This window comes from Pteropus alecto, unplaced genomic scaffold, assembly GCF_000325575.1.
Source record: "Pteropus alecto unplaced genomic scaffold, ASM32557v1 scaffold226, whole genome shotgun sequence".
Taxonomy (NCBI): domain Eukaryota; kingdom Metazoa; phylum Chordata; class Mammalia; order Chiroptera; family Pteropodidae; genus Pteropus; species Pteropus alecto.
Genome location: NW_006440132.1, coordinates 4,858,971 through 4,877,635, shown reverse-complemented (window position 1 = coordinate 4,877,635; position 18,665 = coordinate 4,858,971). Strand labels below are relative to the sequence as shown.

Below are 18,665 nucleotides of genomic sequence, written 5' to 3'. Positions count from 1 at the left end.
CCTTACCACGTGAGCTCAGGGGCTGTAAAGCTTCCCTCTGAAGGGAAAGCCTTAAGGCTTATGATAGGGCTCCTCCATGATGTCCTTGCAGGTAGCCATAGGATGGAGCTTCTTCTAGGAGTAATGAAAGATGTATTGGCAGGATCATTGGTATGGGCTGGCACATTTCTTGACATCTTTCTCCTCTTTCCAGTTCCTCTGCAGAGGTCAGTAAGATTTGCAGAGTTTGAGGTCCATACTAGTAAGGAGAGAGTTCATCCCCCTTTTGTCCTGGTAACTGCCTCCTAAACGTATGCTAAGTATCGAGAACAAGTAGAATCCCAGAGTCTTTTCTGGCTAAAGGGAGGTGGAATCTGAATACAAAAGACACCAGATGGTGGGGAAGCCACCGTGATATTCCACTTCTGGGGCTGGTCCCTTTGAGGGATTGGCCCGGCCCTTGGAAAGCCGCTAAAAGGAATTAGATGGCATGGTAAGGAAACTGGTTTGGCTGTTAAATCAAGGAGTGACCCATTTATTCTCAGACTGTCAGGGCTGGAAGGTTCTTTAGGCATCATCTAGTTCAGCCCACTCATTTCCAGATGAAGGAAAGAAACCGTGCCTTCTTCCTGTTTAATACCTAGGAACACAGGATGGTGCCTGGCACTTGGGAGCTACCTGATAAATACTAAAGAATAGAATTCGAGGTCAAATGGGGCAAAAGATTTTCTCACAACCACAGATAAAATTCTCAGTGGAGCTTCGAATGGTTGATGAAATTAAGATTTTGCCAGTAGTAAGTGAGACTTTGGCCTGTTGATTCTGTGTTGCTTGAAGTTAAAGGAGTGTATCCCCCATCAGAACAGAAGCCACTTAGACCCAAACAAGGTCCTCGCTGGGCAATGGAGAGAGATTTCTGTTACGGTCATATTCTGGAAGCTTTGGCATGGATAGGGAGGAAAGGCAATATCATACAACAGGTGTGTTCTCTGCCCTGTTGCTTTTGGCTTAGCTGAGTCAGAGGCTCATTCAACTGTTCCTAAGTCGGTGCATTTCTCTTCTTTCCTTGGCCTCCTAGAGAATTGGGATCAGCATGTGACCTTTGCCTGGAAGGGAGATTCCTGGTGCAATACGCCTTCAACGCCTCCTCCCCGATGCCCTGTGGCCCATCAGGACACTGGAGTCCCCGTGAAGCAGAAGGTAAGCCAGCCTGGAAGCTCATTTTCATGTTAGATGTGCAAAGAACAACTCTTTTAATGCATCGGGAGTTTTATGATTTCAGTAGTCTTTTCCACATACCATCTCATTTGATCTCAAGATCGCCCTACAAGGCCAGCATGTTTTAAATTTTTAAATTTTTGTCCTGTTTTCCTCAGCTTTATTGAGCTATTATTGAAATATAACATTGTATAAATTTAAGGTATACAACATGATGATTTGATACACGTATATGTTACAAAGTAAGTACCACAATAAGGTTAGTTAACACAGCCATCTCCTCACGTAATTACCACTTGGGGCGGGGGGCGGGTGAGAGCATTTAGCAGCTACTCTTAGCAAGGATGCAGGATTGTTAAGTCTAGTCACCATGCTGCATATTAGAACCTCAGAACTTACTCATCTTATAATTGGAGCTTTGTACTATTTGCCCAACCTCAAGGCCAACATCATGTATTCATTCAGCACATGTCTTTTTTGAACATCTGCACTGTCCTAGGTATGCCATCTCACTTTACATATAAGGAAACAAAGACATTGAGGTATTAAATAAGTGCCCAAGGGCACACACCTGATAAATATATGGGGTGTGTGTGTGTGTGTGTGTGTGTGTGTTTATATATACCTCCAGATCCTGACAGCTGTAGGTACAAACAAGATCACACTGGTATCAATATACATATTTGGGGCTTCAAGACCTCAGAAGTCTTTGATTCTCCTTCAGTTATTCTGGGAATACCCAGGCATTCTCACACGTGTCATAACTTTTCCTCTCAGTTTCTGCCATGTGCCCTTCTTTTGGGGATCCACTGAAGGCAGACCTTTGAGGTAAGCAGCGCATGGTCACCGCTGGTGTGTTTTCTGCCCATGACCGGACCCTTCCGGGCCCTGGAGGGGGCCTCCTGGGCCTCCCAGGGGCTGGCGAGCTCTGTGCTCCCTCACAGCACCAATCACTGCCAGATCCGCTTGGTTTTCTATAGAAATGAAGAGAGTGCCTTTTTCCCAGTGTTTTGTTGCACTGTGTCCCTGAAGCAAGGCTGCTCGGAACTTTGAGAATCTCGCGGGCTAATTAATGCCTTTTCAATTTCCTTCTGCAATGTCTCTTGCTTTAAGGCTCAGCCCTGAAGGCAGGCTGGCAGAGAGAGAGAGAGACCCTGTATTTTCTTCTCAGTCTTCTGTCTTGCCCTCCCTTACCCTCATAGACTTACACTTAGGACATCTCCCCCCACACACCCACCCCCAGCTATGTCCCTCTTGCTCCTATGCAGGTCAGTTCAGGCCAACCGTCCTTGGGTGGGGTCACCAGTCCATCAGAGGGAGCAGAATCCGATTCCTCATTGAGGTTCAGTGAGAACTCCTCCGTTTTCCTCTATATTTTTAGAAGATTGAAAAGAAAAAGGCCAAGATAGAATAAAGCAAAGCAGAGAGATCAGAGAGGAAAGTGAAGGAGAAAAATGACAACACTATACTTTATCTTCTAAAGTAGCTTAAAATAAAAATGAGAGTCAATCTCGGGAACTCTAAACAAGCCCATCTGGAATGCAAAGCAAGAGAGAAGTCTGGGAGAAACCCTCAGTTCAGCCTCACAGAATCACAGGAAGTCAGACTTGGAAAGGGTGCCTGGGGTCATTCGGCCCCAGTTCCCACCCAGCGCAGGGATCCCCCTGGTGCCCGCCCTCACGGAGGCTCCCCCGATACCAGCTCATGTACTTCCGTGGCCTTCCTTTTCTAGCTCCATTTGTTGGAAAGTTCTTCCTCAGATCTGCAGTCGTGACTTTCCCACCCAAACCTAACCCATGTTGGGTTCTCAGAAAAGCAAGCGTGCGTCTCTTACCGGACAAGACTTTGTGTGCCTGCAGAGTGTGAACCAGTCTCATCTATGGCCGCCATAGGAACTTTGCACGGGCACTGTGTCGGGCCGTGGGCAAGGCCGAGCTGACCGTAACAGGGGAGTCAGAGAAGTAAATGGGCCATCACCATCCGGTGTGTTGAGGCCCGTGCTAATAGAAGTACTGAGCACTGGGGGACCAGGAGGAAAGAGGCTTCACCCAGAACTGGAGACGCAGGCTTCCTGGGGGAATATCACCACGTCAGCCAGTAAGGTGCATTTGAGAATGTGAAAGACATTTGGAATGCGTAGATCAGTGGTTTTTCCCAGTGTGATCTTGGAGGCTTATGAGGTTCCTTGAGACATTTTCGGGTACCCTCAAAATCTAAAATTATTTTCATAATAATACCATGACATCGTTTACCCTTTTCATTCTAACTCCCTCCTGAGAGCAGTAGGACTTTCCAGTAGTTACATGGAATGTGATGTTATTATTACTCTGGTAGCATATAGAACACATCCTTCTGTGTTCTCGTGTTTTGACGTTTCTCGGTTTTAATTTACGATATGGTAACTACTAATAGACATAACCCACATAAACAAAAGCTATTCATGAATGCTGGAAGAGCTTCAGTGGACTTGGAGTGTAAAGAGCAAGGCATGGAGTGGGGAGAGGCTGGACTGGGTGAGATATATAACGGCCGGACAAGGAATGGTTTGGGTTCATGCTGAGGGCGGCGAGGACACGTCATGTGCCTTGGCAAGGGTCTGGGATATGGTGAGATGTACACGTTGTAAAGATTGCTTGGGTTACTTTGTGGAGAAGAGAGGGAGGAAGGAAAGGGAACAGCTACATGCCTATTGCAGCATTCCAGGAGCGGTGTGGTGGTGGCCTGGATGAGGCCGGTGGCAGTGAGAATGGAGAGACATCAATGACACTGAGAGATATTTGGGAGGCAGAATCAGCAAGACTCTCTCCTGAGACTTCTCTGGCTCAAGTCATCTTTTTTTTTTTTTTTCTCCCATTCGTGTGAATGAAATAATTTCCAGACATCTCCTCACATCTCCATCCAACTCCACTGTCAATTGGTTAAGTCTGTTCCTGGTTTGTCCCTGACTCTCATAAGGCATGATATGCAGAGACAAGTTCATCTAGAAGTGCTGAGCCCCTGGTTCCCTCCGCCGATTCAGGCCTCCGAGGGACCCCAGCAGCCCCGGGTTTTCCTTCAGGATATGTCAATTTAGTACATGAAGGCCAGGAAAAGACACTGTTCTTTTTTTAGAGCATCCTATTACAGTCTCTGTGATCCGTTTGGCTCGGACCCTTTTTAATATCCTTGAAGAAATAAACTTTTCCATGAGCCAAACTGTAATTTATTTCTCAACTCATTTTCATCCTATTTATCTTTGTGTGTTTAAGATTTTAGACTTCCCAAACTAACATAAAACTCCCAAATCCATGAGCGATGCCAGACGTATCTTTGGGGTTGGGGAGAGAGCATGTTGAGGGGGGTGGCGGTGAAGAGGACTAGATTTTGGTTCTGGCCATCAGTACACTCTATGCCCTTGAATGAATCACTTAGCTTCTCTGAAGATAGCATCTTATCCACAGAATGAATGTCCTTTCCAGCTCTAATATTCCAAGGAGTCATAACTTCTTTATTATCTCCATATTAAAAAATAGAAGATTCTTCATTTAATATATTTATTGAACATTCATTGTGTTTTATTAACTCTATTCCATGAGCTTCAGGTAAATAGTCACAGAAAGTCTTGCCTTTGTCTGCAGAAAGTAGTTGTAATCAAAAGAAACTCTGTTTCCTACCTTTTTAGCAAAAACCATATTTCATAGATATTTTTTTCCTGAGGTATTCAATACCATGCTACATTTGTAGCCCAGTAATTAGATAGCCAGCTCTGAATGACTCAAATCCCAATTAAGATCACTTATGTAAGTATATAATACATGATAAGTGTTGGATTTTTCATGAGATTAACACATGGCACTGTTTCCATTATTACTTTTTTTAATTTGTGAGTCTTTTCCCCCTTTTAATGCCTAGAGTATTTCAGGTGTGCTGAAGTATTCATCTGGAAAAAACTTGGCACCAAGTTTTTATGACTATTTTTGTGTCAACAGCTGCAGTGTATATATATATACATAGATATATAATAGATGTCTGTATAGATCTTCATAAATGTAAATTTAAATCAACATAAGTATATATAAATATATTTTACACACATATATGGCCTCATTGCTAGTGGACAGCTTATATAAACATGGAACTTTTTATTTAGTCATCATATATATGTAAATACCTATTAATAATGAAGTAACAGTACCTCTGCACTTTTCTCCCTCCCTCCCTCCCTTACTGTTTCATTCCTCTCTTTTCTTTTCTCAGCCTTTCTCCCTGCCTCACAACCACACATTCAATTCATTTCCCAGCTGTGTCCACTTTTCTCCTTCGGGACTCTGATTTTTTTTTCTCATCTCCTGCGATGTTCCCTTTCTCCCAGCCACAGTCATGCATTAGTACAGCAGCCTCCTAAACTGCTTTCATTAGACTAGAAGTTCCACGAGGACACAGATCATGTATTTAGAAACCTGTTTTCTCAGTGACTAGTCCCACCCTGGATACAAGAGAGTCACTCAATAATTACTCCTTGAATGGATGGATGGATAGATGGATAGTATCTGTGTCTCTTAAACAATGGTTGTTTGTTTTTTTTTTTTCTAAAAGACAACTTTCACTTGTTTGATGAAAATCCTTCAACAGCTCCCCATCTGTCTCAATATAAAGTTCAGGTCCCTTAAAGTGACATGCAAGCCCCTGCTCAGTGGCGGTTCTACTTAGTTTGCCAGCTTTATCACGCGCTGCTCTCACATTGCTTTCAAAACCATGGTCATATTAACTCATGTTCTCTGTCAACTGTTGTTTTCGTTTGGAATGCCTCCTCTTCCCAGGTTTTTCCTTGTTAATTCCTTCTTTGCAGAACAGAGCTAAGATATATGTGAGCATCTATTAAGTATTTTATCCCATTTGAGTTTCACAGCAACCCTGTGAGGTAACATTATAGTGGGTGACATGACAAGAAGCTGTACAGCTGATGTTTTTGTCCAACTTTCATGGCTCCACAGCTCGGCCTGCTGCTTAGACCAGCAGTATCACGCAATATTCTGCTCCCTATCGGGGAGTTACTGAATCGTCTGAGTCTCACTGTCCTCTTCTTTAAAATGAGTTTCCTAACACCTGCATTATAAACTTATTGCCAGGATGAAAAGACCTGAGGCCTGTGATATGCTTGGCGCGGAGCCTAGCACATAGAGGATGGTCCATTCATGAAGCCTGGTGTTACTGGTACCATTAAAGAGACTGCTGCTTTAGTGATGGGTTGGATCGGTGACCCTTGAGGCTCTTCTTTACACCTAAAAGTTTGTCTCTGATAACTAGACAAGCATAAACCTTGCTAAGATTTCTTTTTCTGTTTATTTACTTAAGCATAATGACCAGACTCACCTTCCTGTCCTTTGGAAAGCATTTGGTCCCTCTGTCAATTAACAAGAAACCAGAGAGAAAGCAGGAGCCAAACAGATTTGTCATCTTTGCTCTCCTGTGGCTTTCCACCACTGACCGTCATTTTCTCCAAGGAAGGGAGAAAGATTGCTCTATACCTTGCCAGTTCCAGGAGAAAGCCCATGGAAGGGATAGAATATTTGCCTGGCACTCACCATAACTCAATAGGCTCCGATCTCCCATGGAGCCTTAAATTCTTGTTTAACTTTATGTTAACAAGATAGAAGATTCTTCTTTTAACACAAATTTACTGAGCATCCACTATGTTCACTGTCATTGGACCAGCCACTGTATTAAGCAAAGCTATATGGCATTGTGTGGATCAGAGCTATAGAATAGAGACAAAAATGATAAAGATCTTGCAGGATTTGGGTGACAATCAGATGAATTAATTAACGGCTGTATGGAATGTACTTTGTGTATATTAAAATGCTGTGCTCAAAAAAGCTTAAATGAATAAGTGATATATGTGTGCCAACAACCCACAAAGTCAAGAGAATCAGGAACTCAGTAGCATGAGAGTAGATGGCAAGAAAGGCTTCAGCCTGAATGGGGAGTCTTATTTGTGCCTTTGACTTAAATTACGGATTGCTTCTAGCTAGCATTTCCTGTAAGTGGAGGGAATCTCATAGTTATGTCCATCTCTCCTTGTTCTGATGCGTTACATCTAAAGAGATCTTTGTGAATTTTCTTTGTCCCCTCTTTCTTCTTTTTACCTTCTCTCCATCTCCACTTGGTATTTTCTCTCTTCTTCCTTGACTGGGCAGAGACAAGGAGATTGGAGGCATGAACTGCCTTCACTGGAATAGCTTTTCCACCCAAAATGACTTTCTAGCTTTTATATTGTGGAAAGGCGATTCCTGTTATGCTATAACAGCACCACAAAGCCTTTTCAAAGATTGATTTTCCCCTTTGCTTTTGAAATGTCAAGCATCCTCACCCTCCACCAACCACTGATGCTAAAGGAAAAAAAATATATATGTCAAATAGGATGACTTGAGACCCTCCATCCTACCCTCTCCAGATCTCTATATCTTGCTAGACTCCTTTAAACAAAATAGAACCAATCACTACAATGAGTGCTGATTACTATTCTCAGCAGTGCAAAGGAGAGCTCTCTGAGGGTCTAGGACTAATGATCTCAGTAGAGAAAAATTCAGAATTCGCTGAAGTCTGAGATCAGTGGAGATGAGGCATTGTCTCCTTGAGGAAAAAGCAGAAGAATCCCTCCTTCCTTTTCCCCTTCCTGAGTCAGACTGGATAGAGCATGAAGAAGCTCAATGGTATGGAATGACCTCATGTAGAGAAAGGGAGGAGGAGAGATAAGATGGGTCCAGGGCTGCCTTCCAGCTCTGTCGTTCATTGCTCTAGACAGTTTCCTCCCAGAATCCTCAGTCCAAGAGGCAGATGCTATCCTTGCTCACCACCTCTTTATTGAAGGTTTCTGGCCCTTCCGTCATTCTAAGCAGGCTGCAGCAAAGGCAATACCACAGGAATTCTAGTTTATTTTAGTGGCATCCAGTAGTGAAAACAAAGAGTACGAACTTCTGGAAGAAACAAAACTGGGGTCTAATGGTGACCTTTGCACTTAAAGATGTAGGACTTTGGTCATTTCACTCAACATTTCTTCACTTCTGAAATGAGTTCTTGCAAGAGTTAAACAAGTTTATGGGATACAGTCAGTGTTTGACAAATATGAGGCCCTTTCTTCTTTACATCCTAGTTACAAAGCCTACAAGTGGAAGATGAGGAAAGAAAGTCTGGGCATTAACTCAACAGTAAGACACTAACTTGAATATAGTTTTGACCCAATGTCTGGCAATTCATTCAAGATCTGTGTTACAGTGGTGGGGATGAGCCGGGTACTGTGCATACCGCAGATTCACCGAAACACTGAGAGTTTTCCCTTTCTTTTTCTCCTCTTTCTGAGTTCCGGTAAGGAAAACCTCTTCTAAGGTCTGCAGGAAACTCTGAGGACCAGACTAGGTGTTTCAAGAACTCATATCCTCATCTCTTTTCCATAGGTCATCCAGATGTTGAACAGCCCTGTAAGTCCAGTGTCCGCACGTGGAGCCCAAATTCAGCTGTCAACCCACACACAGTCCCTCCAGCCTGCCCTGAGCCACAAGGCTGCTACCTTGAACTGGAATTCCGCTACCCTTTGGTCCCTGAATCTCTGACGATCTGGGTGACCTTTGTCTCCACTGACTGGGACTCTAGCGGGGCTGTCAATGACATCAAATTGTTGACTGTCAGCGGGAAGAACATTTCTCTGGGCCCTCAGAATGTCTTCTGTGATATCCCACTGACAATCAAACTCTGGAATGTGGGCGAGGAGGTGTATGGCATTCAGATCTACACATTGGATGAGCACCTGGAGATTGATGCCGCCATGTTGACCTCCGTCGCAGACAGCCCGCTCTGCCTAGAGTGTAAGCCCCTACAGTACAAGGTGGTCCGGGACCCTCCTCTCCCGGTGGATGTGGCTTCCATCCTACATCTCAATAGAAGATTCACAGACATGTAAGTGCACTTTCTGGACAGAGAGAGGACCAAGTAGGTCGGCTATGGAGGGATAAAAAGAGAATCAGAGAGACCTGGGCTGGAGGAAGGTTCATCACAGCCAGCCACTCCTAGGGCGTTATAGCTTGGCTTTGGGTATAGCATTGTCTTAACAAGGCAGAGTTGATTTTGTGAGAAGAGCAATGGACAAGGAACCAGGAGGCTTAGATTCTGGTGACATCTCTAATGTATGACTCTAAGTGTCCCAATTTTTATGAAACTTAGTTTTCCCAATAGTTGGATGAGATTAGCAATGAGGAAGTCATTTATTACTAATGAAAATAGAAGAGGTGAAGTTTGCTAATGATTTCTTTTTATATTAAATTGAAGAAGATTCATTCATTCAGATTGCTTTTTCAGTGGATAAAAAGAAGGTGAAATCATAGCAGATTGGCTGGGAGTTGGCCATGTTCCTGGATATTTGCATGAGAATTTGCTAGAAGGTGAATATCACCAGTCACAGTCCTCATTTTGTTTTCTTTTCTAAAGTGGAACACATGTTCAAACCCATTGGATCTTTGTGGGTCCTTGGAGCTCTAGACCTCCATGATTCTTTTGGATACTCATTGCTTTTAAATATGACATAGTGTTTGTCCTTAATATTTATTTCTCAAGCCACCTCTCTATTACCCCTCCTCAAACAGCCTCAGGATTTAGGTTGTATGACTGGGGTCCCCAGTCCTCAGGCTACAAACCAGTACTGGTCCATGGCCTGTTAGGAAATGGGCCACACAGCAGGAGATGAGCAGTAGGTGAACAAGCAAAGCTTCATCTGTATTTACAGCTGCTCCCCAGTGCTAGCATCGCCACCTCAGCTCCACCTCAGATCATCAGGCATTAGATTCTCATAGGAGCACCGATCCCTTTGGTCCCCCAAAAGGTTGAGGACCGCTGTTATGAGAGAAGCCACATTCTAATGACATCATTAGTGTTTTTCCTAGTTGCTAGATGATGGGCTAAAAGTCTTTGCATCTTTTACTCATTTCATCTTCTCTACATCCACAGCCCTATTATCCTTGTTTTAAAAAGAAAACTGCAGCTTAAAGATGTGAAGTCATGTGTCCAAGATCACATAGGAAGTAGGGAGATCAGTATTGGGATTCCATCTTGACTCTTAAGCCAGTGCACTTAACCAGTGTTCAGTTAAAAATGTGATTCCAAATTCTGCTTTAACCTAACAAATGAGGGAGCCTTAGCCACCTAATTTAGCTACCAAGAATCTGTGAAGTCAATCATCAAACATTTGTTGAACATTACTATGTATAATGAACTTTGGTAGAGAATACTCTGAGTATTGGAAAGAACAATAGTTCAGGAGTCAGACGCCTTGTGTCTAGTTCCAGCCAGTCCACTTACTAATGTTAGATAAATTAGTCAGTCTCTTTGAGCCTCAATTTCCTCTTCTGCGTGATGACAATATTAAAGTCAGTGGTTTCTACGGGCCTTTTGTGGCTCTTTCTTTGATTCTAAAATGATATAAGACACAATCTCTGCTCTGTCTACTTGAAAATATTTACTAAGCCAATCATTAATAGAAACCAAGTTCTGGAGGAAACTTTTAATCTTTTTAAGAGACAGAACCACTTTCAAACACTTTACCGGCACTTCCTTTTACATGCCAGCAATTAATGTGCACATCACAAGCAAACCCTTGCCCATTCATTGACTCGAAGATGAAGAACATCTGTTTAAGAACTCAGAGGGAGCACTTGGTTTGTGTTTGAAAATGTACTTAAAATTTAAAGAATCGTCCTGCCTTGAAAATACTCCATAACCCTGTCTCTTCCATCTCCTAACTTGTCTAGAGAAGTAAAGTTCTATAAATATGCATCCACTTAAAATTTCTTTATAAAACAATGGTGATAATAAATAATAGAGGTCTTAAAACCTCCGCTTAAACACAGCCTTCATTTTTTGCCTCAAGTTATGAGCCTGTTAGAGCTGACATGGGTTGATAAGTGTGGAATGGTGGAAATTGAACTGAAGAAGTCAAAGTACCTGAATTCTATTTTCAGTTAAGTCATTAACTTGCACTGTGATCTGAGGCGAGTCACTTACCTGTCTGGTCTTTAGAAACCTCCTCTGCAAGGGGGAGGTTGTGCTGGACTAGTAGTTCTCAAACTCTAATTGCACAACATGAAAACAGGACATTTGTAAATTGCCTGCATCTCACTTGCGTACCTTCTCAGCCCTTCCCTTCTCAGGTGTTGATGTAATTGTTAAGGATAAGTCCTGACCATCAGACTTTTAAAATCTCACCAGGTATTGATAAAGTGCAGCCAAATTCAAGGACTATTGCACTAAACCAGGCTCTCAGAGCGTGGCTCCTGACCAGCAGCATTAACGTCAGCCGAGTACGTGGAAAGGCCAGGTCCTCAGGCCCCAGCTCAGACAACTGAATCAGAAACTCTGAGGACAGGGCCCTTCCAGATGACTCTGATGCTGGTTAAAGTTAAATAGCCAGTTCTCTAGATGATCTCTAGGGCCCAGGAATCTGCAGGGTCTCTTTCACTCATACAGCCACTCATTCAGTTTATAAATATGCCTTGAGAACATTCTGTGTGCCAGAGTCTGTACTGGGAGGTAGAGATTAGAGGGATGACTCAGACCCAGTCCCTTCCCTGTAGACACTCACACTTTAGTGCTGAAGACCTTAACTCCTTAGTTAAAATCCCTAGTCCTGTGCCAGTTGGCTTCCAAAACCACCACAGGTCCATGCTCTTGTGTACCATTTGTTCTTTCGTTCCGCTCAACAAATATTTCTTTAGTCCTTACTATGTGACAAGCATGAGGGCTAAACTGAGGCATTCACTGGCCGTCCTCTTTGTCTTTCCTAAGTCCCAAGTAATTCATCGGAGACTTGGGCTGGGCTGGGCTTCCTGACTTGAATGTTCTCTGAGACTCTGAACAAAGTAAAAGATCATTCCAAGTCGACCTGCCATTTCAGCTCCTTTATCTCTTAGTAATTCAAGTTCTGAGCTCCAACACAAATACCTCTGTGTGTGTGTGTATGTGTATTTTGCTGCTTTCACATTTTTTCCATATCAAATAAATTGGCTCTTATACAAGTTCTATATAAAGACTGTTTTGGAGAAAAAGAGGAGAGAGGAAAAAAATGCTTTTTTCCCCTCCCCAACTCAACCCATTACATGATCTCCTTTGACCTTTGTCTTCATTTTTTTCCTCTCAGCAAAAATATTTATTCTTTCTGTTATCTATACTGGAGATAGTTTCCCAAGGTATGACATTGATGAAGGGAGACGCTTCTGTGCTTACCCAATGGACAATTCCAGTAGACTGATTACTTTTTGCCAGGACAAGGAAGAAATGTGGAATGTCTCCCTAAAGTGAAAACCCTTTCATTGAATGGGAGCTAACATAAGCAGAGGAAAAGGGGACCCACACGGACTCTGCTGCTAAATCACCATGTGACATTAAAACACATTGCATCTCTTATTTAGACTTCAATTTTCCTATCTGGAAAATGAAGGGAAAACCCATTAAGCAATTCTATGTGGATAGACATTGTTCTTAGGTGACAGGTGACTCATTCACTTTTTTGTAGTAAAAGGAACTCAGCAGAGATTGTCTACAACAATCAATACCCAGCGTGGTATTGGATGCCCTAGTGAACTGTGTAGTGTGTGGACAATAATCATGATGATAATAATAATAACAATAATAACCATTTACTGTGAATACTCACTCTGCTTTAAATACCTTACAAATATCTATGAGGCAGATGAAGCTCAGAGAAAAGCTGTGGCTCAGAAAATTTACTCATCCAACCTCCTACAGCTGGTAATGGCAGAGCCAGGTCTAAAATCCAGGTCTAATTCCAAATCCTACCTTCTTGACCACAATACCACAATACTCCCTGCTGTAATAATGCAAAGGCAGAATTTTAGAGCTTAGACATGCATCCATGCTGGCTAAAGTTCAAGATACAGCAAGTAGAAGACAGGCTTACAACTCACAGACCTCTGGCTCCCAGTCAGTTCCTATGACCCAGTATTGGAGACCAGCAACACACATTACCTAACCAGTCCTTTATGGGTCTAACTAGGGAATAGAACAGGGAAGCTTCTGTTTCTCAACTTAACTGTCAACTTGACTCTTCTGCACTGGGCACCATGCTGCTTGGGTCTGCATGGAATATTCAAATTTCTCTAAGAAGTAAAGAGTTGACAGAACTAAGCCTTTTTTTCTGGCTTAGAGTAAATGAGGTATAAGGCAAATCAGTGAATAACAGCTCACTGTCATTATGTATCTATTCATCTGCCCATCCATTTATCGTCAGTTCATTCAGCAAATATTTACTGGGTATCAGTTACCATGGAATGGGGAATAGAGTCTTTATCCCTGGCCTCATGAGCACACAGTCTAAAAGGGGAAACGGGTAAGGAATCAGGTGAAAAGTGCTATGGTACGAGCAGTGCAAGGGATTGTGGGAAAACATAGGAAGGGTTCTAACTCAGCTTGAAGTGGTTAAAGAAGATTTCTTGGAAGAGATGTCTGAGCTGAGACCTGAAAGATGAAAGAGTTGAGCATTAGAGAGATTTGCCAATACAGATGATCGAAACCAAGTAGATGCTCAGCAAACATTGATAAATGAATGAATTAGTGAATGAATCAATGAGTGAATGAACCAACATATGATACTTCACAGCAGAAGTGCATGTTCAATTGTAAAACTAATGTAGAGATTTGAGGTGGGAAATGTAGTAATCTGAGCTATTGATGCACTTTGGTCCTTAAATCTACTTCATTCTTTTTAACTGCTGTTTAGTATTCCATAGTAGGAATAGCCATACCCCTAAAGCTGGCCAAATAGATTATTTCACACATTCTTCTATTATAAACAAATGCAGCAGTGAGCACTCTTATATAAACCTCCTGTGGGCATATGTGAGCATTTTTCCAGGTTGATGCTGAGAAATGGAACTGTTGGGTTATAAAACTTGAGTCATTTTCATTTTAATGGATACGACCTGTGGCATTCAGAGAGAGTGAACTCGCTCACATCACAACAACAGTGTGTAGCAGGACCTGCTGTTCCATGTCATCACTACTGCTTGACAAAATGAAAGTGCTTTGTCTTTGGCCATTGGATGAGTAAAACATGACTTCTCATTGATGTTCTTGTGATTGAACATCTCGACTAAGCATCTTTCAAATACTACTGGCTATTTACATTTTTTTTCTGTGACTTGCTATTAATATCTTTAAGTTTTGTCTGGTTGTTAATTTCTTTACACCTCACCTTGGCCATTTGTTAAATTGGGATATTGTTTGCCTTCTTTCATATCCATCAATGTTATTAGAATCTAGGGTGAAGTAGGTAGTCCAGAGGGTGCTGTTATTTATGATACTCTGAGTAATCATGTATGCATTGATATATTTATCAAATGTTAACTTAATATGCTCTCTGTGCTGAGAAACATGCCACATTCTGAAGACAAAATGGGTAACAAAAACGAACCTGATTTCTGTTCTCAGTGGAGACTAAATGTAGTCATTGTGTTAACCGCCCTCACATATGCTAGTAGCGTGCACTACTAGTAGTACTAACATTGCTAGTAATAATAACTATCATGTAGTGAATACTTCATAGATGCATCTTATACTTCATGTAAACCTACCTGTGAGGCATAGGTATCAGTATGCCTTATTTTTAGGTGGAGAAGCTGAGACTCAGATAGGTCGCATTCATTGAAGGTCCCTCAGTTAATAGATGCTGGAGTCAAGTTTTACATCTCCTTGCCTGACCCCAAAGGGTGTGTCTAACAAACCTTAGAGCATAATCATTGCTATGATAACAGGCAAAGGATGAGGCGACATCTTGATGGATAGAGAAAATAGCTGTCAAAACTAGCTTTTCTTGTTTCCAAAAAGTAATAGAATAAACACACACAAAAGAAAAGCGCAGAGTTTTCATTTGTTTTTTGAATAAATGTAGATTAGGAGGAAAAGTCTTGAAGTGTGGACATTGTCAGACCAGTGTGGTTTCCAGGAACCTGTTGCTGACATGCGTCCTCCACTCTAGACCTCCTCAACAGAGTCTTATCCCACACCTACCAGACACGGTCTGGCCTGTGTTCTGATGTTCTGCTCCTCAGGACAGAAGAACAGCATCAGGAGTGAGAGCTGTTTCTCCAAGCCCAGAGCAAATACCTCTGTTCCTAGCCCAGGTTAGCAGGGTACATAATCAGCACAATCTTACTCTATTTCTGGAAGCTGAGCATCATCCACCTATAACTCCTCTCATCAGTCTTAGGCCAAGTATCTCTCAGAATGAAATACGAGTTCTGAGAACATTAGAGTAAACAAAAGGTTTAGCAAAATCAACAGATCTCCAGAGTCAGCAGCAGCAGCCATAGAAGTGCTGACTGTCTCTGAGTATCTTCATGATTTTGAAAGTGTGAAGGGCCCTTGATTGATGCTAACACCACTGAATTCACTTATCTTAAAAATTTCTATGTTATCAGTCTGACACACTACTGAACTTTAAAGCAAGCAGGCCATTACAGTGTCTCTTCTGCAGATGTTAAATGAGGCCCACAGAAGTGAAATGAAGGACCCAAGGCTTCGTTGACAAATTCTTTCTTTCCTTTTTTTTCTTTCTTTCTTTTTCTTTCTTTCTTTCCTTCCTTCCTTCCTTCCTGTCCTTCTTTCACTGATTCTTTCATTCATTCAATAACAGTCCCAACGGCATGCCAGTCTCAATGCTAGCACCATAATTCTGAATTTTATAATTGGATAGGAGGGCTGAACTAAATAATAGCCCAAATAAAAATATAATTGCAAACTAAAGATTATTATTACAAAAGGTTATAAAGAATATAATTTTCCCCTTAAGTGAAGGAGAAATACATAGAAGGCAGAACTGGAGAGCTAAGCAGGGGCCAGATTATAAAGGGGTTGTGGCCCACATTATAGAGTTTGGATTTATTCATTGGGAAATAGAGGACTAAACCAATTAAATTTGAGATTTTATAAAATTGCTCTGGGGACTCTGTAAAGAAAGGATTGATGAAGAGTGAAAAAGTTCAAATAGGAGTTATTGCTAAAGTCCAAACTGAGATTGTGATTATTTGCATAGAGAGGTGGATGAACTGGAAGTATGTTTCAAAGGTAGAATCAACAGGACTTGGCGATGTGATGCAAGGGTTTTAAGAAGGAGCTGTCCAGTGATTCTCATTTCTGGTTTGAGAATTTGGAATGAGGGAAATGTTATTTCCTGAAATGGAAGAATAGATTTTAATTTAAATTTGCTTAGAGGGTGGGATGGATCAAGAGATCCTTTGGAAAACAATGAGTTAGTGAAATCAGGTTGTACCTGTGTCCTGATGTCACCTACTTCTGTTTCTTTGTTGTTCACCCTGAGAGTAGTAGGATGGACTGGACTTGGTTGTGCAGCTTTAATTCCTGATTTTTAAGAAAACAAATAAATGAGTAGGAAAGAGAAAGAAATGAATAGCCGTCAGAGTAATTACAGATGTGAGAAGAATGGTGGAATCTGTCTCACAGTGGGCACTGGCAAGAGGAATGGACGAAATTCATCCAGTCTGTGCTTGGACATGGTGAGAATCTTTAGGACAGGTCTTAGTGGGTTTACGACATGTCTGTTAAAACAAGAACCTCAGACTTTTGCCTTAGAGATGCCAAATTCAGAATCAGAACGTCTGATCCCCAGGCCAGCACATGACTGCCTTGCTGTGTGACCTTGACCAGGTCTCTTCAATGGTCTGAGATTCAGTTGCTCCCCCTGGAAAAAGCAGGTGATGACTCCTGTCTGTGCAGTTTCACAAGGGGTGTCCTGAAAAACTAATGAGATAATGGACTTGCAAGAACATGATGCAGTCAGGGGAACTATGAAGATTTAAATGTTCATGATTCTCTTGTTTGGTTTTCATTAGGCTTGTTCTCAGCCAGGGCGAGGACAGAGAGTATGTGTGAAAGGCAAACAAATGGACACGCACAGACACACACATGAAACTGTTTCCCGCTAAACACAAACTGGAGTTGCTGGGGTTCAGTGTTGGATTAAAAAAAAGAAAAGATAAATTGCATTTTAATCTATGCAGCTGAGCTAAAGAAAAAAATGAGGAAACCCACCAAAATGTTGGCCCTGGATCAGGAGACCTAGATTACAGTACTGACCTGAAATTTTGCTATGTCCTTGGTCTGTGACTCCCCATCTGTGGACTGACGTCCTTCTTCTACGACATGAAAGCATAGTCAGATGACTCTGAAGGACATTCCCAGTGCTGACATTCTGTTCAGACCACTGACTGTGTCTAATTCTGTAAGGGTGGAGGAAGCAGGTTACATGTTGCATTTGGCAATAAATCTGTACCATGAGCTCGGAGACTGGCCATTTCTAAAGAAAAACTTCCAGGCACACTTGGACACTCAGAGCTCCTCCCTGATGTACTTTCTCTCTCATAGGGTTTACAAGCTCTCCCTTTGTGATAGTTTCAGCATATATTGGTGTGTTTTTCCTGTTAAGTGGCATTTTGACTTGACAGTGAGGTACTAGCGGTTAGGTAGTGTTTGCCACATTATTCTCAGCTTCTCAGGCAAGGCCAGACATCAAGTAGATGGTCAGTAAAAGAAAGTTAATAAATGCATGCATGCATGCACTAATGAATGGATGAACCAACCCTGTGGCAGGTCGATAAGTAGTCAGAAATCTGTGATAAAACAGATGATATCTGGTATATTGGAGGTCTTTCTTTTAACTTCTGAGGTAGATTAGTTACCAGATAATCAAATGGACCAAAGAGAATCTTGTGGCATGGTCCTTTCTCCTCTTGGGGCCTCAGTTTCCTTATCCGGAAAGTGAAGGGATTAGACCAGGTGATGTAAGTCAGACTTCCATTTATTCGAGACGCATTTGTGTAGTACTGTCTCTGTAACAGGCCCTGTGCTAGGCAGTAAGGAAGCCACAGCCCTTTTGGAGCTTTGTCTGATTAATATGGGAAGTGGCCAAATGAACAAACAGTAACAAAACAGTGAGAAAATTGTAATAATAAGAGAAGCACATGGGCTAGTAGCTCCTCATTCATCTTAAAGGGTCAATGAAAACCTGTGAAAAAGGTGGCATTTAAGCTAAGGCCAGGGGATTTAGCCAGGGAAAGGAGGAGAGACTCCTTGCTACTGGTGGCTGAGGGGTAAAATCTGAGAAAGAGAGTTTGAGCAAAGAGACCAGGTAGTTTGAGAGGAGGCCAGTATTGATGGTTCCAGAGTGCCATGCTAAAAGGTCTGAACTTCAGCCCAAGGGCGATGGGGAGCCACCGAGTGTCTTTAGTAAGAGATGATCCAGATTAAATTTCATTTTAAGACAGCTCTTTGTCTATGTGTGGCTACCTGGGTGGACCTAGGGATGGAGGCACAGATCATAAATGGTAAGGGAAGTAAGACAGTGTTGCCAAAACTGAAGAGATAGTGGCACTGCTAGTCATGATGGGAATAGAGAAAACTGGATGCGGCTG

At 42.2% G+C, this 18,665-nt stretch overlaps 1 protein-coding gene across 1 annotated transcript in view; it reads left to right on the top strand.

The window, feature by feature from the left end:
• The window catches only part of PAPPA (pappalysin 1), a 224,207-nt gene that overhangs the window by 67,712 nt on the left and 137,830 nt on the right, over positions 1-18,665 (top strand). The window contains exons 6-7 of the mRNA XM_006917094.3: positions 1,058-1,179; positions 8,631-9,129. Coding sequence (XP_006917156.1) covers positions 1,058-1,179; positions 8,631-9,129 — 621 coding nt within the window. The remainder of the gene's footprint in view (positions 1-1,057; positions 1,180-8,630; positions 9,130-18,665) is intronic.